Consider the following 26,081-nt stretch of genomic DNA (forward strand, 5'->3'; position numbering starts at 1 on the left):
TGTGTAGTGCCAACGCCCAGTAGCTGCCAAGAAAGCAATGCAACAGATTTATTTGGTTCTTCTCTGCTGTCATTAGCCACACCATAAGAGTAGGAACTTGCATCAGAATCACCATCACATCGACTGAACATTGCTAACAACTCAAACACAAGACGCAACAGCAATGTGTTGGTAGAATCTCTTTTTTTTCTCTTTCTCTCTCTGTCTCTCCTCCCCTATGAACTTGGTCTCTTCTCTGTGACGCTGTCTTTCCTTTCCGTCCGTGCGTAAGGCTCAAAGGCTGATGTACCCACTCCGTAGCTGGTGGAGAGTTCAAGGGCGCCGCTTAATGCCGGGCTCGAGAAGCACGGAGCAGTGCCTGTCTGGCAGTGGGGGGCAGTGGTGGCTGGGGGAGGGGCGCAGAGGCTGAAGGATGCACCAGTCAGCCCAGGTGAACTGCTGCTGGAGGACACCAAGCTGCAGCCATTACCCGCTGGAGATCCAAGAGGACTAGGTCCTTGAGGGAGCAAAGTGGGAGCTGGAGGGACAGACAACAACCTCCCTTGCTCCAGCAGCCTCAGGATGTTACAGGTGGCAATGGATTCTGACGTGCCGGGGGAGCTGTCACAGTCTTTACTTTGATCTTTTTTCTGCTTCGTACGTCTGTTCTGGAACCAGACCTTAACCTAAAACACAAAAACATAAAGAGAATCAGTACGGTAAGAAATGGGACACCAGAAACAACAATAAATTGCAATTTATTCAGCACCTTTACTTTAAGAAAACACCCCAAAGCACTTCATCAGACAAAACAATTGATACCGAAGCAAAGAAGGAGATATTAGGGCAGGTGACCTTGGTCAAAGAGGATTTAAGGAGTGTCTTAAACAGGAGAGAGAGGTGAGGAGGGTTAAGGAGGGAATTCCAGAGCTTAGGGCCCAGTTAGCTGAAGGCACGGCCACCGATGGTGGAGCAACAAAATCGGAGATGCGTAGGAGGTTAGAATTGGAGGTGTGCCGAGATCTTGCACGGTTTTGGGCTGGAGCAGTATACAGAGTTACGGAGGGGCAAGGTCACGAAGGGATTTAAACTCATGGATAAGAATTTTAAATTGAAGTTTTTGGTGAACCAGGAGCCACTGTAGGCCAGCAAGCACAGTGGTTGTTGGGTGAACAGGACTTGGTGTGAACTAGGAAAGTTTTGTGAAGGGTGCAAGAGAAGACAGCATTGAAATAATCGAGTCTGGAATAGCCAAAGGGGTGGACATTGGCAGCAGATGAGCTGAAGCAGGGGTAGAGTTATGGAGGACTTCAATTATACTAATATAAACTGGAATAGTAATACTGTAAAGGGCAAAGAAGGGGAAGAGTTTTTGAGTATGTTCAGGAGAATGTTCTTGGTTGGTATATTTCCTGTCCAATGAGGAAGGAGGCATTGCTGGATCTGGTTCTGGGGAATGAGGTGAGTCAAATGGGTCAAGTGTCAGTAGGGAAACTATGAGGGAACAGTCATTGTTGTATAGAAGGTTCAGAGGGGAAGTGAGAAAGGAAATAAGAGAGGCAAAGAGACAGCATGAAAAGAGACTGGCAGCTAAGGAAGTCCAAAAGTGTCCTATAGACATATAAATAGTAACGGGGCAATAAGAGGAAGGGTGAGGCCGATTAGGGACCAAAAGCGGGAACTACGCATGGAGGCAGAGGGCATGGCTGAGGTACTAACTGAGTACTTTGCACCTGTCCACAGATGTGGAATCATTGTCCAGTTTTTAAAGGAAAAGTCAATTTCAATGTGCTACAAGATGGCCACGAAAGGTCAGCTGACTTGGCCTGTATATTCAAACCATCTCACTGTCTTGAAAGGGCAAAAGGATACATTCCAGACTAAGTGGTGTCAATTGCACCCATCCTGAAACTATGAAGAGACACTCTGAATTGAATGGATTTCTTCTGAAACAAAGAGGTTGTGAAGTAGCAACATCATAACAGCATTACACCCATCCAGACATCAATGGATTCCACATCCTGTTCCATTGTGTGGTCACACCAGGAGAGAGGGCCATGTGTCACCTAACAAAGACTCCAATTTGTTGGATTTTGACCTTAAAAGGCAACCCTCTGGAGAGAGAGGGAGAGATCACAACAATCTCAGAGAAGGAGTCCAGCCAAGGGCTGTGGAATGATCCAGTCTAAACAAGAGGAAGCCCTGCTGCTAATTCTACACTTCAACTTGGTGCAGAGAAGTGAAAGTGACCACCACCTCCAGTCTGAAATCTTAATCACAAGAAATCTACAACACCTCAATAAGTTCAAGATTACAAATACCAGGCCTGCACCTTTTAAAATAGACTGTTCTATTTAGAAGATTCAACAGGTTTAGCGTAAACCATGAACACCGACCAGACCTTGAACTCTTACCATTTACCTTCTATCTATCTTCTTTTGAGAGTGCATGTGAGAGTGAATGTGTGCGTGAGTGGTGAACTTTTCAGGGAATGAATGTTGTTCAATAAATAGTTAATCTTCTGTTTTAACCCACAAGAAAACCTGTCACTGTCTGTGTATTTGGCAAGTAAAACACTCAGGAGCTAAATCATTACTTAAAAGAAAAACATGATTGTGATCAGGAGGTGAACAGCGGGAACCACCCACACCCCTTACTACCTCTCTGGAACACAAAGATAAAGATGCTACCAAAGTAGTAGTGAAAAGGAAGTAGTTGAGATACTGATTGGGATAAAAATTGATAAAGAGGACATTTTAGAAAGGCTGGTTGTACTTAAAGTTGATAAGTCACTAAAACCAGACGGGATGCGTGCGAAGATGCTGAGGGAAGTACGGGTGGAAATTGTGGAGACACTGGGCATAATCTTCCAATCCTCCTTAGATAGAGTGGTGGTGCCAGAGGACTCGGGAATTGCAAATGTTCTAAAAAGGGTGCAAGGTTAAGGCCCAGCAAATACAGGCCAGTCAGTTCAACCTCAGTGCTGGGACAGCTTTTAGAAGTGATAATCCTGGACAAAATTAAACTGTATCTCCTGATGCCTACTTAAAAGCTTCTATGAACATGACCACATTTGTATATGCGCACTCGCCTTTCATTACGTCCGCCCACGCACGCGCAGTTTTCCCCGTTGGTTGTGTATGTGTCGAGGGGCGTTCGAGTTTACCTCTGTGTTTTTAATCAGCCCCGGGTGGAAAGTATATCTTGAGACGATTGAGCAGTAATCAGATGCCAGATTTGATCAGTTGCAGAACCACAAACCGTATAAAATATGCCATTAAATAGCGGGATACAGGTTTCTTGCATATTAAGCTTGGTATATGGGATATAGATTAAACATATTAAATGTACTGGAGATGAGGAAAGACTATTATTGGAGATGAAGCATATTCCGTAGTTTGTTTTTTATTCATTCATGGGATGTGGGTGTCGCTGGCCAGGCCAGCATTTATTGCCCATCCCTAATTGCCCTTGAGAAGGTGGTGGTGAGCTGCCTTCTTGAACCGCTGCAGTCCATGTGAGGTAGGTACACCCACAGTGCTGTTGGGAAGGGAGTTCCAGGATTTTGACCCAGCGACAGTGAAGGAACGGTGATATAGTTCCAAGTCAGGATGGTGTGTGACTTGGAGGGGAACTTGTAGGTGGTGGTGTTCCCATGTATTTGCTGCCCTTGTCCTTCTAGTTGGTAGAGGTTGTGGGTTTGGAAGGTGCTGTCTAAGCAGCCTTGGTGCATTGCTGCAGTGCATCTTGTAGATGGTACACACTGCTGCTACTGTGCGTCGGTGGTGGAGGGAGTGAATGTTTGTAGATGGGGTGCCAATCAAGTGGGCTGCTTTGTCCTGGATGGTGTCGAGCTTCTTGAGTGCTGTTGGAGCTGCACCCATCCAGGCAAGTGGAGAGTATTCCATCACACTCCTGACTTGTACCTTGTAGATGGTGGACAGGCTTTGGGGAGTCAGGAGGTGAGTTACTCGATGCAGGATTCCTAGCCTCTGACCTACTATGTAGTATGTGGTATATTATGGTATGTGGGCTATGTCATTCAAACAGGCACTGCAACTGTGCATGGACAGGAAGTTTTCCTTCTCAAATTACAGCATCACCAAATGCAGCCACAAAATTAACAGTCACTTGGACAAGTGTGGATTAATTAAGGAAAGCCAGCACGGACTTGATAAAGGCAAATCGTGTTTAACTAACTGGATTGAGGTTTTTAATGAGATAGCAAAGAGGGCTGATGAGGGTAATACAGTGTTCCAAAAGGACTAAAGAACAAAGAACAAAGAAAATTACAGCACAGGAACAGGCCCTTCGGCCCTCCAAGCCTGCGCCGATCCAGATCCCCTATCTAAACATGTCGCCTATTTTCTAAGGGTCTGTATCTCTTTACTTCCTGCCCATTCATGTATCTGTCTCGATACATCTTAAAAGACGCTATCGTGTTCGCATCTACCACCTCCGCTGGCAACGCGTTCCAGGCACCCACCACCCTCTGCGTAAAGAACTTTCCACGCATATCCCCCCTAAATTTTTCCCCTTTCACTTTGAACTCGTGACCCCTAGTAATTGAATCCCCCACTCTGGGAAAAAGCTTCTTGCTATCCACCCTGTCTATACCTCTCATGATTTTGTACACTTCAATCAGGTCCCCCCTCAACCTCCGTCTTTCCAATGAAAATAATCCTAATCTACTCAACCTCTCTTCATAGCTAGCACCCTCCATACCAAGCAACATCCTGGTGAACCTCCTCTGCACCCTCTCCAAAGCATCTACATCCTTTTGGTAATGTGGCGACCAGAACTGCACGCAGTATTCCAAATGTGGCCGAAACAAAGTCCTATACAACTGTAACATGACCTGCCAACTCTTGTACTCAATACCCCGTCCGATGAAGGAAAGCATACCGTATGCCTTCTTGACCACTCTATTGACCTGCGTTGCCACCTTCAGGGAACAATGGACCTGAACACCCAAATCTCTCTGTACATCAATTTTCCCCAGGACTTTTCCATTTACTGTATAGTTCACTCTTGAATTGGATCTTCCAAAATGCATCACCTCGCATTTGCCCTGATTGAACTCCATCTGCCATTTCTCTGCCCAACTCTCCAATCTATCTATAATTCTGCTGTATTCTCTGACACTCCCCTTCACTATCTGCTCCTCCACCAATCTTAGTGTCGTCTGCAAACTTGTTAATCAGACCACCTATACATTCCTCCAAATCATTTATGTATATCACAAACAACAGTGGTCCCAGCACGGATCCCTGTGGAACACCACTGGTCACACGTCTCTATTTTGAGAAACTCCCTTCCACTGCTACTCTCTGTCTCCTGTTGCCCAGCCAGTTCTTTATCCATCTAGCTAGTACACCCTGGACCCCATGCGACTTCACTTTCTCCATCAGCCTACCATGTGGAACCTTATCAAACGCCTTACTGAAGTCCATGTATATGACATCTACAGCCCTTCCCTCATCAATCAACTTTGTCACTTCCTCAAAGAATTCTATTAAGTTGGTAAGACATGACCTTCCCTGCACAAAACCATGTTGCCCATCACTGATAAGCCCATTTTCTTCCAAATGGGAATAGATCCTATCCCTCAGTATCTTCTCCAGCAGCTTCCCTACCACTGACATCAGGCTCACTGGTCTATAATTACCTGGATTTTTCCTGCTACCCTTCTTAAACAAGGGGACAACATTAGCAATTCTCCAGTCCTCCGGGACCTCACCCATGTTTAAGGATGCTGCAAAGATATCTGTTAAGGCCCCAGCTATTTCCTCTCTCGCTTCCCTCAGTAACCTGGGATAGATCCCATCCGGACCTAGGGACTTGTCCACCTTAATGCCTTTTAGAATACCCAACACTCTCTCCCTCCTTATACCGACTTGACCTAGAGTAATCAAACATCTGTCCCTAACCTCAACATCCGTCATGTCCCTCTCCTCGGTGAATACCGATGCAAAGTACTCGTTTAGAATCTCACCCATTTTCTCTGACTCCACGCATAACTTTCCTCCTTTGTCCTTGAGTGGGCCAATCCTTTCTCTAGTTACCCTCTTGCTCCTTTTATATGAATAAAAGGCTTTGGGATTTTCCTTAACCCTGTTTGCTAAAGATATTTCATGACCCCTTTTAGCCCTCTTAATTCCTCGTTTCAGATTGGTCCTACATTCCTGATATTCTTTCAAAGCTTCGTCTTTCTTCAGCCTCCTAGACCTTATGTATGCTTCCTTTTTCCTCTTAGCTAGTCTCACAATTTCACCTGTCATCCATGGTTCCCTAATCTTGCCATTTCTATCCCTCATTTTCACAGGACCATGTCTCTCCTGCACGCTAATCAACCTCTCTTTAAAAGCCTCCCACATATCAAATGTGGATTTACCTTCAAACAGCTGCTCCCAATCTACATTCCCCAGCTCCTGCCGAATTTTGGTATAGTTGGCCTTCCCCCAATTTAACACTCTTCCTTTAGGACCACTCTCGTCTTTGTCCAAGAGTATTCTAAAACTTACGGAATTGTGATCACTATTCCCAAAGTAGTCCCCTACTGAAACTTCAACCACCTAGCCGGGCTCATTCCCCAACACCAGGTCCAGTATGGCCCCTTCCCGAGTTGGACTATTTACATACTGCTCTAGAAAACCCTCCTGGATGCTCCTTACAAATTCTGCTCCATCTAGACCTCTAACACTAAGTGAATCCCAGTCAATGTTGGGAAAATTAAAATCTCCGATCACCACCACCCTGTTGCTCCTACATCTTTCCATAATCTGTTTACATATTTGTACCTCTATCTCACGCTCGCTGTTGGGATGCCTGTAGTGCAGCCCCAACATTGTTACCGCACTCTTCCTATTTCTGAGTTCTGCCCATATTGCCTCACTGCTCGAGTCCTCCATAGTGCCCTCCTTCAGCACTGCTGTGATATCCCCTTTGACCAGTAATACAACTCCTCCACCCCTTTTACCTCCCTCTCTATCCCGCCTGAAGCATCGATATCCTGGGATATTTAGTTGCCAATCATGCCCTTCCCTCAACCAAGTCTCAGTAATAGCAATAACATCATACTCCCAGGTACTAATCCAAGCCCTAAGTTCATCTGCCTTACCTACTACACTTCTTGCATTAAAACAAATGCACCTCAGACCACCAGTCCCTTTGCGTTCATCATCTGCTCCCTGTCTATTCTTTCCCTTAGTCACGCTGACTTCATTATCTAGTTCCTTACAGGCTTTAGTTACTACCTCTTTACTGTCCACTGACCTCATTTGGTTCCCATCCCCCTGCCACATTAGTTTACACCCTCCCCAACAGCGTTAGCAAAAGCACCCCCAAGGACATTGGTTCCAGTCCGGCCCAGGTGTAGACCGTCCAATTTGTAATGGTCCCACCTCCCCCAGAACCGGTCCCAATGTCCCAAAAATCTGAACCCCTCCCTCCTGCACCATCTCTCAAGCCACGCATTCATCCTGACTATTCTTTCATTTCTACTCTGACTATCACGTGGCACTGGTAGCAATCCTGAGATTACTACCTCTGAGGTCCTACTTTTTAACTTGGCTCCTAACTCCCTAAATTCTGCATGTAGGACCTCATCCCGTTTTTTACCTATATCATTGGTTCCTATGTGCACAACGACAACTGGCTGTTCACCCTCCCCCTTCAGAATGTTCTGCAGCCGATCTGAGACATCCCTGACCCGTGCACCTGGGAGGCAACATACCATTCGGGAGTCTCGTTTTCGACCACAGAACCGCCTATCTACTCCCCTTACAATCGAATCCCCTATGACTATAGCCCTTCCACTCTTTTTCCCGCCCTTCCGAACAGCAGAGCCAGCCACGGTGCCATGAACCTGGCTACTGCTGCCTTCCCCTGGTGAGCCATATCCCTCAACAGTATCCAAAACGGTATACCTGTTTTGGAGGGAGATGACCGCAGGGGACACCTGCGCTGCCTTCCTGCTCTTTCTCTGCCTTTTGGTCGCCCATTCCCTTTCTCTCTCAGCAATCCTAATCTGCGGTGTGACCAATTCGCTAAACGTGCTATCCGTGACCTCCTCAGCATCGCGGATGCTCCAAAGTGAGTCCATCCGCAGCTCCAGAGCCGTCATGCGGTCTAACAAGAGCTGCAGCTGGACACACTTCCAGCACGTGAAGGAGTCAGGGACAACAGCCGTGTCCCTGAGCTCCCACATTGAGCAAGAGGAGCATAACACGGGTCTGAGATCTCCTGCCATTTTTAATCTTAAGCTTAACTTAGTCTTAACTTAGATAAATGAAAAAGGAACGACAAGTTTTTACCAATCACACGAAAAAAAAAAGAGAAATCGAAAAATAGACTTCCAAAAGGCATTTGATAAAGTGCCACATAATAAGTTTGTCAGCAAAGTTGACAGTGGCAGCATCAATATGAAGTTAGAGAATAGTTATCAATGGTTGTTTTCTCATTGGAGGAAGGTATACCTTGGGGTTTCCTCGGGGTCAGTGTTAGAACCACTGCTTTTCCTGAAATAGACTAATGACCGAGACTTGTGTGTACAGGGCACAATTTCAAAATTTACAAATGCCTATAATTGGAAGCATTGTGAACTGTGGGAAGGAGAATGATAGACTTCAAGAGGACATCGACAGGCTGGTGGAATGGGTGGACAAATGGCAGATGAAATTTAATGCAGAGAAGTGTGAAGTGATACATTTTGGTAGGAAGAATGAGGAGAGGAAATATAAAACAAAGGGTATGGTGCAGGAACCGAGAGATTTAGGGGGGCATAGGTGCACAAGTCGTTGAAGGTGGCAGGGCAGGTTGAGAAAGCAGTGAATGGAATCCTGGGCTTTACAAATCGAGATGTGGAGTACAAAAGCAATGAAGTTATGATAAACCTTTATAAAACACTGATTACTCTTTATATAAAAGTAAAATACTGCAGATGCTGAAAATCTGAAATAAAAACAAAACGTGCTGGAAATACTCAGCAGCATCTGCGGAGAGAGAAGCAGAGTTAACGTTTCAGGTCTGATAAAAGGTCACTGATTACTCCTTAACTGGAGTTTTTGCGTCCAATTCTGGGCACCACGCTTTAGAAAGGATGTGAAGGCTTTCGAGATGGTGCAGAAAAGATTTATCAGAACGGTTCCAGGGATTAGGGACTTCAGTTACAAGGATGGATTGGAGAAGCTTAGAGCAGAGAAGATTAAGAGGAGATTTGATAGAATTTCTCAAAATCATGAGGAGTCTGGACAGAGTAGTTCGAGAGAAACTGTTCCCATGGGTGGAAGAGTTAAGAACCAGAGGACAGCGATGTAAGGCGATTGGCAAAAGAACCAAAGGTGCACCCTTTCCGAGGTCTTCACACCCTTCTTAAAGCATGGTGCCCAGCATTGGACACAATACTCCAATCCTGATCTAGGAAACACTATTGGATTCATTCTAAAAAGTGTTCCCCATTTTGACTACATACATGTGAATTTAAGTATTAATTAACAAACCAGGGAAGGGATTTTAATGTTCAAAGGGCAGAGTGGTATATAGGTGAATGTACAAAGCACTCACATTAAAACCTCACTACAGCTAAGGTACACCAAAGGCACAGACAACTACACCAACAGACCCAAATACATACAATCTAACAAAATACACAAAGATGCCCACCAAATCCAACAGGAAATTAATCAACAAAGTTGACCAAGAATCCATTAAAATAACACCAACAAACCCAGCAGTTTATACTAAATATATCATCAGAGATTTTTTTTTATTCATTCATGGGATGTGGGCATCACTGGCTAGGCCAGCATTTATTGCCCATCCCTAATTGCCCTTGAGAAGGTGGTGGTGAGCTGCCTTCTTGAACCGCAGCAGTCCGTGTGGGGTAGGTACACCCACAGTGCTGTTAGGAAGGGAGTTACAGAATTTTGACCCAGCGACAGTGAAGGAACGGCGATATAGTTCCAAGTCAGGATGGTGTGTGACTTGGAGGGGAACTTGCAGGTGGTGATGATCCCATGCATCTGCTGCCCTTGTCCTTCTAAGTGGCAGGGGTCGCAGGTTTGGAAGGTGCTGTCTAAGGAGCCTTGGTGCGTTGCTGCAGTGCATCTTGTAGATGGTGCACACTCCTACCTCTGTGCGTCGATGGTGAAGGGAGAGAATGTTTAAGGTGGTAGATGGGGTGCCGATCAAGCGGGCTGCTTTGTCCTGGATAGTGTCGAGCCTCTTGAGTATTGTTGGAGTTGTACTCATCCAGGCAAGTGGAGAGTATTCCATCACACTCCTGTCCTGTGTCTTTGTAGATGGTGGACAGGCTTTTGGGAGACAGGAGGTGAGTTACTTTATGTAAAATCCGCAGCCTCTGACCAGTTCTTGTGGCCACAATATTTATGTGCCTGGTCCAGTTCAGTTTCTGGCCACTAGCAACCCCCAGGATTGTGATGGTGGGGGGTTCAGCGATGTAATACTGTGGAATGTCAAAGGGAGGTGGTTAGACTCTCCTGTTGAACATACAAACAAACCCATCAAAATACATCAATCAGTCAACTGAAATACAGTAATGAGTCCATTAGATGCAGCAACAAATCCTAAAATACAGGGAAAACAGACAACAAAGGCAACAAGCTGTCCCAATAAACCCACTGATATATGAGAAATCCACAAAAATAGAGCAACAAATATGCACCAATACAGTGACAAACCTATGACCACTAACCCCTATTTGGGCAACAAGCCAACAAAAATAGACCTGTAAAAACAAATAACCCATCAAAATAAATCAATAAACCCATCAAAATAGACTAGAAAGCCAGCAGACCTACACCAGTATCCATGTAAATATACCTTCAAAATCTTGTTCTTCTTCTTTGGCCTCCTTGTCTCGAGAGACAATGGGTAAGCGCCTGGAGGTGGTCAGTGGTTTGTGGAGCAGCACCTGGAGTGGCTATAAAGGCCAATTCTAGAGTGACAGACTCTTCCACAGGCGCTACAGATAAAATTGGTTGTCAGGGCTGTTACACAGTCGGCTCTCTCCTTGCGCTGCTGTCTTTTTTTCTGCCAACTGCCAAGTCTCTTCGACTCGTCACTCTTTAGCCCCGCCTTTATGGCGATCATTGGCAACTGACTCCCACGACTTGTGATCAATGTCACAGGACTTCATGTCGCGTTTGCAGACATCATTAAAGCGGAGGCATGGACAGCCGGTGGGTCTGATACCAGTGACGAGCTCGCTGTACAATATGTCTTTGGGTATCCTGCCATCTTCCATGCGGCTCACATGGCCAAGCCATCTCAGGCGCCGTTGGCTCAGTAGTGTGTATATGCTGGGGATATTGGCCGCCTCGAGGACTTCTGTGTTGGAGATACGGTCCTGCCACCTGATGCCAAGGATTCTTCGGAGGCAGCAAAGATGGAATGAGTTGAGATGTCGCTCTTGGCTGACATACGTTGTCCAGGCCTTGCTGCCATAGAGCAAGGTACTGAGGACACAGGCTTGATACACTCGGACTTTTGTGTTCCATGTCAGTGCGCCATTTTCCCACACTCTCTTGGCCATGAAAATCCATGAAAATATACCTTCAAAATACAACCCACAAAAATACACCTGTCTCCAAATGAAAGAAAGACCTGCACTTAAATGACTTCATGACCTCAGGTCATTTTACAGCCAATGAAGTGCTTTTGAGGTGTAGACACTGTTGTAATGTAGGAAACACAGCAGCCAATTGGTGCACAGCAAGCTCCCAAAAACAGCAATGCAATAATAATACAAGCAAAATACTGCGGATGCTGGAAATCTGAAATTAAAAACAAGAAATGCTGGAAATACTCAGCAGGTCTGGCAGCATCTGTGGAGAGAGAAGCAGAGTTAACGTTTCGGGTCAGTAATGTTTTAGTGATATTGATTGAGGGATAATTATTGGCCAGGACACCATGGGAGAGCTCCCCTATTCTTCTTTGAAATAGTGCCATGGAATCTTTGATTGGATGGGGCTTCGGTTTAATATCTTATCTAAAAGATAGTCTTCCAGCAGTGCAGTGTTCCCTCAGTACTGTACTGGGGTCGCAACCTAGATTTTTGTGCTCAAGTCTCTAGAGTGGGTCTTAAACCCACAACCTTCTAACTCAGAGACAAGAACGATACCCACTGGGCCACGGCAGGTACAAAGACCATCAATTCACCGAAATATACCAGTCCATCAAAATATACCAGCAAATGCATCAACACACCCACAGAAATATACCAATGTCATTATCAAAGTACAAGAAACTGAACAAAATACATCAACAAACTGATCAAATAAACTGATATTCCCATGGAAATCACTCAACAAACCCACATTTTCAGCAGGGAGCTCCTCGCAATACACCACACAAAACAAACCCAACAGAATTCACCATCATGCCAAGGCAGCAAACCCATAAAATTGCAAAAAGAAACCGAATAAACTCGCCAACAGATCCATCAAAACGCACCAAAAATCTAATCCCAATGGACAAAACTAATGCCAAAACACTAATAAAACATATAAACAAACACCCCCAACCCTTTGAAAATACATAAACAACAACAAAACCATAAAACAATGCATCGAACCATTGATAACGCCAAGATAATATACCAAGAAACACATGTCTAATATAACTGGTTGGATTTGATGTAAACGGTGAACAAGCACTGCCAGTCATCTGTCAGATTTAGCCCTGCCCAAGGAGCTTCCATGGGATTATGCACTGGAAGGGCTGGATTTTATGAAGGTGGCATAGGTCCCAACGCCACACCAGAAAGGTGAAGGGAACCCCGTCCCGGCCGTTCTGAGGGACCCCCAGCCACATTCAACGTTGCTCAGGCAGTTAACTACCCGTCACCAGGGTCCCTGTTCCTTTAACGATAGAGATCTCACCTCCAGGAGCTGCTGGCCAATCAGAGGGCCAGCAGCTCAACAGTCCCAGCAGTGGCACTGAGAGCGGTGGCCATTGTTGGTCCTGCACGAGGCCTGGGAGTAGGTGCAGCCATGGAGCCCTAGACTGCAGATAAGTGGGAGGGGGGGTGGGTTCGCCGGGGTCAGTCAGGTAGGCCCCGGAAAGGAGTGAGGGGTGGGTAGTTGAGGGCATTAGGGTGGGTGTTGGTGCAGGGGTAGCCTTTGTCACCGAGGGCCCTCTGTGGGCCACAGATTGCCCAAATATGAGGCCCCTCCCAGCCCCCACCCAGCCCACAGAGTGTTTTACTGGGTGCGGCTCCCACCAGCTGCTGGTAAAATGCAAGAAAAGGCCATTAAGTGGCCATTAATTGGTCTCATTTAGCGTCTGGGCAGGAAGGCCGTAATCGGCCTTCCCCCAGCCCAGATATATTGAATGGTGTCGGGAAGGCACTCCACCCTCCACCTTCCCTCACTATTTAATTCCCCCCTCATGAACCCATTCCTCGAGGGTTGATTAAATTGAGCCCGAAGTTGCTGTAAGTGGGAGATCCAAACGGTGCAGTGGCATCTGGGACTTGGTGAACAGGGCAGGATTGACATCCTTCCATCTACAAAAGATGATGGACACGCAGCAAACAATCCATTTAGGTGGGGTGTCTTCTCTTGGTGCACTTTTGCTGATGGCTGTGAAGGCCAATCCTTGTCATGAACCGGCGCAATCGAGCAACGTATTAGAAAATAATTTTTTTAAGGATACAACAAACCCAACCCAATAAAAAAAAATCCTGTAAAATATAACAAATCTGGGAAATGTAACAGAAACTGAAACAAGAGGTTTATGACAATTGTAAGGTTCATAATACAGTGGAAAACTACTGAATACAGAATGTAAAAACAAAAGGAACAAGAGAGGCAAAAAGAACGTTTGAGAGTGGATCAGCAGTAACAGAAAAGGAAAATCAAAACTCTTTTTCTTCATTCACTCACAGGATGTGAGCATCACTGGCAAGGCCAGCATTTTTACAATTTATGTAAATGACTTGGATGAAGGGACCGAAGGTATGGTTGTTAAATTTTCTGATGACACAAAGATAGGTAGGAAAGTAAATTGTGAAGAGGACATAAGAAGGCTACAAAGGAATATAGATAGGACAAAGCAGCCCGCTTGATTGGCACCCCATCTACAAACATTCACTCCCTCCACCACTGACGTACAGTGGCAGCAGTGTGTACCATCTACAAGATGCACTGCAGCAATGCACCAAGGCTCCTTAGACAGCACCTTCCAAACCCGCGACCTCTACCAACTAGAAGGACAAGGGCAGCAAATACATGGGAACACCACCACCTGCAAGTTCCCCTCCAAGTCACAGACCATCCTGACTTGGAACGATATCGCCGTTCCTTCACTGTCGCTGGGTCAAAATCCTGGAACTCCCTTCCTAACAGCACTGTGGGTGTACCTACCCCACATGGACTGTAGCGGTTCAAGAAGGCAGCTCATCACCACCTTCTCAAGGGCAATTAGGGATGGGCAATAAATGCTGGCCTGGCCAGCGACGCCCACATCCCATGAATGAAAAAAAAATAGATAGGTTAAGTGAGTGGGCAAAGACCTGGCAAATGGAGTATAATGTGGGAAAATGTGAAATTGTCCACTTTTGGCAGGAAGAATAAAAAAGAAGCATATTATCTCAATGGTGAGAGATTGTAGAGCTCTGAGATGCAGAGAGATCTGAGTCTCCTAGTGCATGAATCACAAAAGGTTAGTATGCAGCTACAGCACATAATTAGGAAAGCTAATAGAATATTATTGTTTATTGCCAATGGAAATTGAATGCAAAAGTGGGGAGGTTATGCTTCAGTTATACAGGGTATTGGTGAGACCACATCTAAAGTACTGTGTGCAGCATTGGTCTCCTGATTTAAGGAAGGATGTAAATGCATTGGTAGCAGTTCAGCGAAGGTTTACTAGACTAATACACGGAATGGGCTGGTTGTCTTACAAGGAAAGGTTGGACAGGCTAGGCTTGTATCCACTGGAGTTTAGAAGAGTAAAAGGTGACTTAATTAAAACATATAAGATTCTGAGGGGTCTTGACAGGGTGGATGTGGAAAGGATGTTTCCTTTTGTGGGAGAATCTCGAACTAGGGGTCACTGTTTAAAATAAGGAGTCACCCATTTAAGACAGAGATGAGGAGAATTATTTTCTCTCAGAGGGTCGTGAGTCTTTGGAATTCTCTTCCTCAAAAGGCGGTAGATGCAGTCTTTGAATATTTTTAAGGCAGAGGTAGATAGATTCTTGATAAGCAAGGGGGTGAAAGGTAGGGGGTAGGTGGGAATGTGGAGTTGAAGTTACAATCAGATCAGCCATGAACTTATTGAATGGCGGAGCAGACACGAGGGGCCGAGTGGCCTACTCCTGCTCCTAATTTGTATGTTCATATGTTCGTATTTATTGCCCATCCCTAATTGCCCTTGAGAAGGTGGTGCTGAGCTGCCTTCTTGAACTGCTTCTGTCCTTGGGATGCACCGAGTGCTGTTCAGAAGGGAGTTCCAAGACTTTGACCCAGCGACAGTGAAGGAACGGTGATATAGTTCCAAGACAGGATGGTGTGTGGCTTGGAGGGGAACTTGCAGGTGGTAGTGTTCCCATATGTCTGTTGCCCTGTTCTTCTAGATGGTGAAGGTTGCAGGTTAGGGTTAGAGTTAGGAGGGTTTGAAAGGTGCAGTCCAAGGAGCCTTGGTGTGTTGCTGCAGTGCATCCTGTAGATAGTACACACTGCCGCCTCTGTGTGTCGGTGGTGAAGGGAGTGAATGTTTAAGGTGGTGAATGGTGTGCCGATCAAGCGGGCTGCTTTGTTCTGGATGGTGTCGAGCTTCTTGAGTGTTGTTGGAGTTGCACTCATCCAGGCAAGTGGAGAGTATTCCATCACACTCCTGACTTGTGCCTTGTAGATGGTGGACAGGGTTTGGGGAGTCAGGAGGTAAGTTACTCGCCACAGAATTCCCAGCCTGTGACCTGCTCTTGTAGCTACAATATTTATGTGACTGGTTCAGTTCAGTTTCTGGCCAATAGCAGCCCCCAGAATGGTGATGTTGGAGGGTTCAAGGATGGTAATCCCATTGAATGCCAAAGGGAGGTGGTTAGATTCTCTCAGGTATTGGAGATGGTCATTGCCTGGCATTTCTGTGGAAAAATGTTACTTTCCACTTATCAGCACAAGCCTAAATGTTATTGTCCAGATCTTGCTGCAAGCGGACATGGACTGCTTCAGTATCTGAGGACTTGCAATCATCAGCGAACATCCCCACTTCGGACTTAATGATTGAAGGAAGGTCATTGGTGAAGCAGCTGAAGATGGTTGGGCCTAGGACACTACCCTGAGGACCTCCTGCAATGATGTCCTGGAGCTCAGATGATTGACTGACAAAAACCACAACCATCTTCCTTTGTGCTCAGTATGAGTCCAACCACTGGAGAGTTTTTCCTTTGGTTACCATTGACGTCAATTTTACTGGGGCTCCTTGATGCCACACTCAGTCAAATACTGCCTTGACTGCTAAATGCCCTACTCTTGTTCCTATTTTTTATCTTCTTGATGTCAAGAGGAGTCACTTTCACCTCACCTCTGGAGTTCAGCTCTTTTGTCCATGTTTGGACCAAGGCTGTGATGAGGTCAGGAGCTGAGTGGCCCTGGCGGAACCCAAACTGAGCATCAGTGAGCAGGTTTGCTGAGTAAGTGCCAGTTGATAGCCCTGTCGACGAAACCTTCCATCACTTTACTGATCACTTTTATAAATACATAAATAGTAAAAAAATAGGCAAAGGAAGGATGGGGACAATTAGGGACTAAAAAGGAGATCTTCTTGAGGAGGCAGATGGCCCGACTGAGGTACTAAATGACTACTTTACATCCGTCTTCTAGAGAGGAGGATGCTGCCAATGTCACAGTAAAGGAGGAGATAACAGCCCTATTGGATAGGATAAAAATGGAACCAGACCTTAAACATACTGAAAAGTTTGGCAGTAGTCAGTCACCCGGTCTGGATGGGATGCATCCGAGGTTAGCGAGGGAAGAAAGAGAAACTGCAGAGGCTTTGGCCACAAACTTCCAATCTTCCATGGATATGGGTTTGATGCCAGAGGACTGGAATGGCTGAATTTAGTGAGCCTGCTGCCAGGACCAACAGCAGGTTCAGAAATGGGCACCGTTCCCCTTTGTCACACGGACGGCCACCCCACTGCGATAATGTGGCTGGTGGCCATTTTGCATACTGGAGGCACAGGGTCCCACCAATCTCACAGTGGGAGCGGGAGGTGAGACACAGAATACGCCATCAGATGATTCTGGAGCAGTTGCTGGTTCCATATTTAAAGCCCTGCTAGCTTGCATTGAACCTAGACTCCCCAACCCTCCAAGGCAGACCCCGTAGGATGGCTGAGCCAAGATACAGGGTGGTCCCATGGTTCAGTGATGCCTCCCTCCAGATTCCTATCCAGGCTGCAAGGGAAAGGTGGAACGTTCTCTTCCCCAGTGATGGCAAGAAGAGGTCTTTCCCGCTTGACCAAGCACGGCTGGACGGAGGTCACAGAGGAGGTCAGCAGCCATGGGGTCACCCTCCACTCCCAGAACTGGGTACAGTGCCACAAGAGGGTCAATGACCTCCTGCATTCTGCCAGGTGAGGGCTCCTCAGATCTTTCTTTGAGTGGTTGCAAGTGACTATTCAGTAGGAAGTGGGACATGGGGAAGGGGTGGCACTACAACGGTGATGGTAGAGGGAGTTAGACATCACCTTATCCTGACAAGTGCATTACTGCATCGCGGCCAAAGATCATCTTCTTTCACAGCTCACCCTCATTAACTCCCCTGAGCGCGGACGGGAGCATGAGCTGCATGTGAACGCCCAATCACAAGGGAAATGGTACTGAGCAGGGGGATGGTTGTCCTGCTGCTGAAGAAGTGTCATGGAGGAAGAGACCAGATTCTTGCTGAATGTTTAAAGAGTCAAGTCTGCAGAAGGAAAAGAGAAATCCCAAGGAAGGAGAGAAGACCACAACCCTCTCTAAAAGACCTTGAGAAGTCCACTGTGTCAACTCATCTCGTCTCCTGTCTTTGAGGAAAAGCCTGCTCAATTAATTCTCAATGCCACCTGTAAAGGATTGTTCTAAAAGATCCCAGCGACCTGTCTATGTGTACGCAGAAGTTAGACTGTATACCAGTTTTGGAACACAACATATTGCATCTGCTGTTTTCTTCAAAAACAAACAAGTAGTCAGCCCAAGTGTTTTTTTTTTGTCTGTAACAGAGCTCTGAACAAAAATCCTTTATTTATCCAGTTAACTGGCGTGTGCGTGTGTGTGTGCTTAGTAAGGAGGATTTTGCAGGGTCGACAGGGCAGCATGTGCCTTTGTCATTTCTGGTGCCAAGGTGAATGCTGGGTGGTCAATCCAATTTTATTCTTATTCAACTTTTCTGTAATAGTTTTATACAACTGAGTGTCTTGCTAGGCCATTTCAGAGGGCAGTTAAGAGTCAACCACATTGCTGTGGGTCTGGAGTCACATGTAGGCCTGACCAGGTAAGGACAGCAGATTTCCTTCCCTAAAAAGAGGAAATTAGTGAACCAGATGGGTTTTTAATGATAATCCAGTAGTTTCATGGTCATCATTACCAACACTAACTTTTTAATTCCAGATTTATTAATTAATTGAATTTAAGTTCCCCAGCTGGCACTGTGGGTTTCGAACTCATGCCTCTGAAGCATTAGCTCAGGCCTCTGGATTACTAGTCCATTAATATTACCACTATGCTACAGTCCCCACAAAGACACATACAAAGTATTTGTTTGATGTCTGTCATTTCCTTAATCGGCATTATAATTTCATGTGTCTCTACCTCGAATGGGCCCATGTTTACTTTGACCAAGCTCTTCCTATTTACATACCTATAGAAATGTTTACAATCAGTTTTTATTTCCTGGGGCTTTACCACTAGTGAGATAGTCGATGGCCTTGTTGAGCTCAGTAGTGATGGTGGAGCTGGACAGCAAGCCCACAACAGGAAAGTCTGGAATGGCACTGAGAGCTACTTCAGTGACAACGTTCTCTGTTGTGTAGCATTTGAGGTAATGCTCCACTCACCTTTCCATCTGCTTGCTAGGTTCAGTGATGATCGTCCCTGTCTGAGTTGCAGTAACTGATTCCATTTCAGTCCAGCATTCCTCCCATCTCTTTTCCCCATACACAGCGAGTGCAGAGTTATAGATGGTGGTGTGCAGATGATTCCACTTTGACATCGCACTGCGGCCTTGAGCATTGTTGTCTGAAAGAGCTTGAATCGAGGATGTTGAGCAACTCCTGGGTCCTTTCTGGGTCAGTGGTTCGGCAAGTGTTGATCTGAGAACAACCTTTCTTCTTGCACGGGTGAAGCTTCCTTGGCTGAAGCCTGACCTTACTACACACCAGGGAGTGGTCAGTGTTAGTCAGCATTGTGATAGCTGCGAGTGATGAGGATACGGAGTCTGGTGATAAGGTCTAGCTGGTGCCACTGGCGTGATCTCTGATGTCTCCAGTACAGCTGGTGGCACGGCTTGACCTGGAAGTAGCTGTTTGTCAGAGTCCATAGTGACAGCATAGCTCCAGCAACCTCTGTCCATGTTAGTCGATCTTGCCAATCCCCTGGTGCCCTATACACATTGGCCAAGCTGTGTAGTCAGTTCCCACGCTTGTGTTAAACTCCCCAGGACGTACAGTCCCTCAGTGCTGGGAATTCTGCTGATGGCAGTGTCAAGTATCTCAGAACTGATCCTTGACATCTGGGATGGAGGTGAGTGTCAGGGCATAGATGCACATGAGATGAACTGGGCCCACGCTCACTGACAAGTGAAGAGTAAGAAGTCTCTGTGCCTTCTGTGTGGGTGGGGGGTTCAAATCATTGCAAGTAGTATGCTTTTTAATGCGAAACACTCCATGCTCACATGTTGCCTCTTGGGCTTCTCCTGCCAGAAGGTGTAGTGTTTCTCTTCGAGGGATCCACTTTGAGCCAGTTTAGTTTCTTGCAGCACAGCGATGTCCATATTGAGCCTTGAGTTATTTGTCAATCACAGCTGTCTTGAGTCATCAACCTGCAGGAGATCATTGGTAAGGCCAGGAAATATGGTCCTTATGTTCCAGCTTGCGATGCAAAAAAAAAACCTGGTGTCTTCCTTCTTGAGTTTGTCTTGCCTGGTGCATAGATTATCAACCTGTCTGTTGAGAGGTGACTCAGCTCTAAGCACCCATTGAAACAAACAGGTTGTGGCAGGACAGCACCTAACTGACTGGGGGCTGGCCAGCCTGGAACAGGCAGTAGCTATCTAGTGAGATCTGATGATCTCTCCCATTGTTGGAAGTAATCCCTGGCACTCATACTCCACACCAATCGAGCGAGAGCTTATACCCCTGGTAACTGTTTCTTCCTGTTGTGCCAACATTTAACCACGAAGCTGCAGTGTCCTTTCCATCGCAGCGACTGCAACAATTACCGAGGCATCTCCTTGCTAAGTATTGTGGGGAAGGTCTTTGCTCACGTTGCTGTGACCAGATTGCAGATCCTGGCATCACACATCTAGCCAGAGTCTCAGTGCAGCTTGAGCTAGCAGATAGACAGTCATGATTTTCTCACTGCGACAGTTACCGGAGAAGTGCTGCGAACAGCACAGACCCCATGAGAACATGCACCGTTCTGTCAGTTACAATGGAGCAACATCAGACACTTTCAAGATCACCAGCAGGGTAAAGCATGGCTGCATCCTGGCGCCAACTCTTTGGCACATTCTTCTCCATGCTGCTTTTGTACACTTTCGGACGCTCAAATGAAGGTGTCAACCAGCATAGCAGAGCTGAGGGCAAGCTGTTCAATTTGGCAAGACTGTGTGCCAAGACCAGAGTGATAAAGTCCTAGTCGGCGAGTTACTGTTTTATTGATGCTGTGCTGACATCCCATAATGTTCACAGGCAGCAGCAGATTGTAGCTCAGTTTTGCCAGGCCTGCAAGGAGTTTGAACTGACAATCAGCATCAGGAAGACCAAGGTTATGGGTCAGGATGTAGTGTCTACGCCTTCCATCAATATCGGCAACCTCAGTTTGGAACTTGTCGACAACTTCACATACCTTAGATCAACGGAATGCTGAAATTAGCACTAGGATTACCAATGATGCAGCTGTCATGTCAAAGTTGAGAAGATGAGTGTGGATCAATAGCAAACTAAGTGAAAATACAAAACTGTGTACACCAGGCTTGTGTTCTCCGCACCCTCCTTTATAGTAGTGAAAAATGGACAACTTAGGCAAGCCAAGAAAAGCAGCTGAACAGCTTCCACCTCTGCTGCCTCAGAAGAATATTGGGCATTTCCCAGCAGGACAGAGCTGAATATAAAAGTACATCAGTGTGCAGGGATCCCCAACATCTTTGCCCTCGAGTCAGTGGCGACTCCATTGGCTGGGTCACGTGCACTGAATGGTTGACGGCCACATCCTTAAAGACCTGCTCTATGGTGAGCTTGCTATTGTCACAAGACCAATAGGTCACTCACATCTGCCATACAGGATGTCTGCAAGCAAGACCTCAAGCTGACTAGGATTGGAGTTTATGCATGGGAAGTCTTTGCTGTTGATTGGAGTCACTGGAGAATGGCAGTCAGGAAGAGCATGGAAAAAGCAGAGGACAAAAGAAATTACCAGATGGCAGATGAGAGCCCAGTGGAAGGAAAAAAAACCTCAGTGGATCTCGGGCCAATGATATTCATCTGTGCCAGCTGTGGAAGGGATTACCACTCAAGTTGACCGACAGCCACAACAGATGATGTTCAACTCAGAAGTGACATACACCCCGGGTGCAGTCCATCGTCTCCCCAGACAGACGGCTGCCCTACTATAATAAAAACAAAGTGCTGGAGATATTCAGCAGGTCTGGCAGCATCTGAGGAGAGAGAAGCAGAGTTAACATTTCAGGTCAGTGACCCTTCTTCAGAACTCAGTAGCTGCCCTACTATAGTTCACTGTCATATTTTCTTTTCTCTTTCTTTATTAATTTCTTGGTCCTCTTTTGCTGAATTCTAAAATCCTCCCAATCCTCAGGCTTACTACTCTTGTTAGCAACATTATAAACCTCTGCCTTTGATCTAATACTACCTTTAACTCTTGCTAGCCATGGTTGGATCACTTTGTGGGTTTTTTTTTTCTTGCCTTGAAATAATGAAACAAATTATATATTAATTCTTGAAATGCTAGCCATTGCTTGTGTACCAGCATATCTTAAAATGTAATTTTCCAATCTACCTTGGATTTCTAATAAACCCTACTTAATACAACAAATCCTATAATGAGCAATTAAAATCCATGGGATTAATGGGAGTGTGATAGAGTCGCTCAGAACAGGCTCCAGAAGCTGGCCGAGCGCGTCTACCCTGAGGCACAGTGTGGCTTTCGTGCAGAGAGATCGACTATTGACATGCTGTTCTCCCTTCGTCAGATACAGGAGAAATGCTGTGAACAGATGCCCCTCTACATTGCTTTCATTGATCTCACCAAAGCCTTTGACCTCGTCAGCAGACGTGGTCTCTTCAGACTACTAGAAAAGATCGGATGTCCACCAAAGCTACTAAGTATCATCACCTCATTCCATGACAATATGAAAGGCACAATTCAACATGGTGGCTCCTCATCAGAGCCCTTTCCTATCCTGAGTGGTGTGAAACAGGGCTGTGTTCTCGCACCCACACTTTGGGATTTTCTTCTCCCTGCTGCTTTCACATGTGTTCAAATCCTCTGAAGGAATTTTCCTCCACACAAGATCAGGGGGCAGGTTGTTCAACCTTGCCTGTCTAAGAGCGAAGTCCAAAGTACAGAAAGTCCTCATCAGAGAACTCCTCTTTGCTGACGATGCTGCTTTAACATCTCACACTGAAGAATGCCTGCAGAGTCTCATCGACAGGTTTGCGTCTGCCTGCAATGAATTTGGCCTAACCATCAGCCTCAAGAAAACGAACATCATGGGGCAGGATGTCAGAAACGCTCCATCCATCAATATTGGCGACCACGCTCTGGAAGTGGTTCAAGAGTTCACCTACCTAGGCTCAACTATCACCAGTAACCAACAAGCGCATGGGTAAGGCTTCCACTGCTATGTTCAGACTGGCCAAGAGAGTGTGGGAAAATGGCGCACTGACACGGAACACAAAAGTCCGAGTGTATCAGGCCTGTGTCCTCAGTACCTTGCTCTACGGCAGCGAGGCCTGGACAACGTATGCCAGCCAAGAGCGACATCTCAATTCATTCCATCTTCGCTGCCTTCGGAGAATACTTGGCATCAGGTGGCAGGACTATATCTCCAACACAGAAGTCCTTGAAGCGGCCAACATCCCCAGCTTATACACACTACTGAGTCAGCGGCGCTTGAGATGGCTTGGCCATGTGAGCCGCATGGAAGATGGCAGGATCCCCAGAGACACATTGTACAGCGAGCTCGCCACTGGTATCAGACCCACCGGCCGTCCATGTCTCCGTTATAAAGACGTCTGCAAACGCGACATGAAATCGTGTGACATTGATCACAAGTCGTGGGAGTCAGTTGCCAGCATTCGCCAGAGCTGGCGGGCAGCCGTAAAGACAGGGCTAAATTGTGGCGAGTCGAAGAGACTTAGTAGTTGGCAGGAAAAAAAGACAGAGGCGCAAGGGGAGAGCCAACTGTGCAACAGCCCCAACAAACAAATTTCTCTGCAGCACCTGTGGAAGAGCCTGTCACTCCAGAATTGGCCTTTATAGCCACTCCAGGCGCTGCTCCACACACCACTGACCACCTCCAGGCGCGTATCCATTGTCTCTCGAGATAAGGAGGCCCAAAAGAAAAGTTAGTGTGGATATTAAATCAGCTAATGGATAGAGAGCCAAGAGCACAGCTGAATGGCTGTTTTTCAACCTGGCCAGTATACATGGTGTTCTCGGGGTTGGGGGGGGGAAACTGCATTAGGACCACACTGCTCTTTCTGTTGTATATTGATGACCTAGACTTGGGTATACAGCACAATTTTAAAGTTCGCAGATGACAAAACTCAAATATAATAAACGATGAGGAGATTAGTAATAGACTTCAGGAAGACTTAGTGAAATGGGCAAACACAAGGCAGAAGAAATTTAATGCAGTAACATGAAGTGATTGTCTCTCCTCATTCTTTCGACTAAAGGCTATGTAAAGTAAATGATAATTTAAAAGGGAGTGTAGGAACTAAGATACTGAGGGTGGATATATACAAACTTTTGAAGGTGGCAGGAGAAATTGAGAAGGCTGTTAAAAAACGTACAGGATGTTGGATGTTAATACAGGAATAGAGTACAAAAGCAAGGAAGTTCTGCTAAACATTAATAAAACAATTAGACCTTAGTATTGGAGTATTGTGTTCAATTTAGGGCATCACACTTTAGGAAGGATGTCACGGCCTTAGAGAGGGTGCAGAAGAGATTTACGATAATGGCATGACAAACTTCAGTTATGTGGAGAGACTGGAGAAGCTGGTGTTTGGTATGTATTGTTATACTATCTGTAAAGTGCTAAGAACTAATTGGTATGCTTCAGTGTTCCAGTAGGGCCACATTCACGGCTGCACCAGGGAGTTACATGACATGTAACAGTCTCATGCAGTCCTACATCAGGCAGCATGCTGGCTGAATGATTCAAAGACTCCAGCCTATCAAGTTTACAGTGTGATTATTTCCAACATCTGGGAAAGAGAAAACAAGATGTAATATGGTGGCAGCGAGTGTCTGAGTAAACCTAGAACATTTTAAAAGAATTAGATTGGGAAAAATTGACATAAATTAGTGCGAAAGAGAAAGAAAACCTGAGTGACTCGTGGGAAAATGAAAAACAAAATGTCAGCCGGGACAGGAATGAATGCACAGCTACAGACCATAATGAATTGGGAAGCTGATGATATTGTAGAGGTATTTGAGAAGTTGAAACAAAAGTGCAGATTGACATTCAGTAGTTTCCTAAAAGGCATTAGCAAAGAGGTGAGGGTCAGTTATATCCTTCTGTGGGCAGGAGATAAAAGGATTAAATTTATTTAACAGCTGGGACCCAAGTGAAGAGGACAGCAGAAACCCAGACAAAATTTGAAAGATTCAGCACCTATCTCCAGCCAAAATCAAATCAGATATACGGATATGAATTTCAAGACCTCAGACAGGAACTAAGTGAGCCCATTGACAATTTTGTAGCAAAATTGAAAAATGCAACCAGAAAATGTAAATTTAAGGAGACAGATGAATGGCTGATAGATCAGCTCATTTGGGGTTCTACACAGCCTGAAGTACAGAGAGCTCTAATCAGACAGGACATGCTCACTACATTGCAGGCTGTAGACACTGCCAAAGCACAAAGTCATGAGCAGACAGGTGAAGACACTAAACAGTTAGCAGTTAGTCTTCAATTAAGGCACAGGAAGATATGCAGGAGCTGTGGATGATCACATGAACTCAGACAGAAGGAAATCTCTCGCATATGGATCAATCAGCAGAGCTTGCGGAAAGACCAATCAGTGGGAAAAGATGTGCAGAACAAGGCAAGAAAGTGGTAGACTAGTCACCAGAACACAAGAAAAAAAAAAAAGAGCCAGAGTAACAGGGTGAATGAGTAGTGAAAGAAAACAAAACATCCATATCCTGGAAGATGACGATGGTTGAGAATATGATAGACATTGGAACTATAGAATTGCAGGAAATGTCAGGATGTGACAGTTCCCAGAGAAAGGAAATTCACACAACCATTCAGATCAGGAAGAGGCTGAGAAACAAGCCCACAACAATAAATCTGAAGGTGAAGATTGATACTGGAGTGCAGAGTAACATCATCCCACTCAGACTATACCAGATCTTTCCTGAAAATTGGGAGGAAAATGGTTATCCAAGGAAAGGTGCTCTGAAACCAAACATCATGCTAACAGCATACAGGGGGTCTGAGATTCAACTAGGAACAACCCAAATCAGAGGGACACACAAAGGAAAAGATGTTAACTATGTTCTATGTCACAGAAACAGATGGTCCAGCTATCCTGGGGTTGAGCAGTTGTGAAGAGCTGCAGATTATCTCAGTAAAATGAGTTGAAGGAGGTGATGCAGAGGGTTGAAGACAGTACACCT

At 45.8% G+C, this 26,081-nt stretch overlaps 1 protein-coding gene across 1 annotated transcript in view; it reads right to left on the reverse strand.

Moving 5' to 3' along the window:
• Positions 1-215: 215 nt before the first annotated feature.
• The window catches only part of vax2 (ventral anterior homeobox 2), a 364,581-nt gene continuing 338,715 nt past the window's right edge, over positions 216-26,081 (reverse strand). Inside the window, exon 3 of the mRNA XM_068040811.1 lies at positions 216-665. Coding sequence (XP_067896912.1) covers positions 216-665 — 450 coding nt within the window. The remainder of the gene's footprint in view (positions 666-26,081) is intronic.

This window comes from Heterodontus francisci, chromosome 1 (assembly GCF_036365525.1).
Source record: "Heterodontus francisci isolate sHetFra1 chromosome 1, sHetFra1.hap1, whole genome shotgun sequence".
In the NCBI taxonomy this organism is placed as follows: domain Eukaryota; kingdom Metazoa; phylum Chordata; class Chondrichthyes; order Heterodontiformes; family Heterodontidae; genus Heterodontus; species Heterodontus francisci.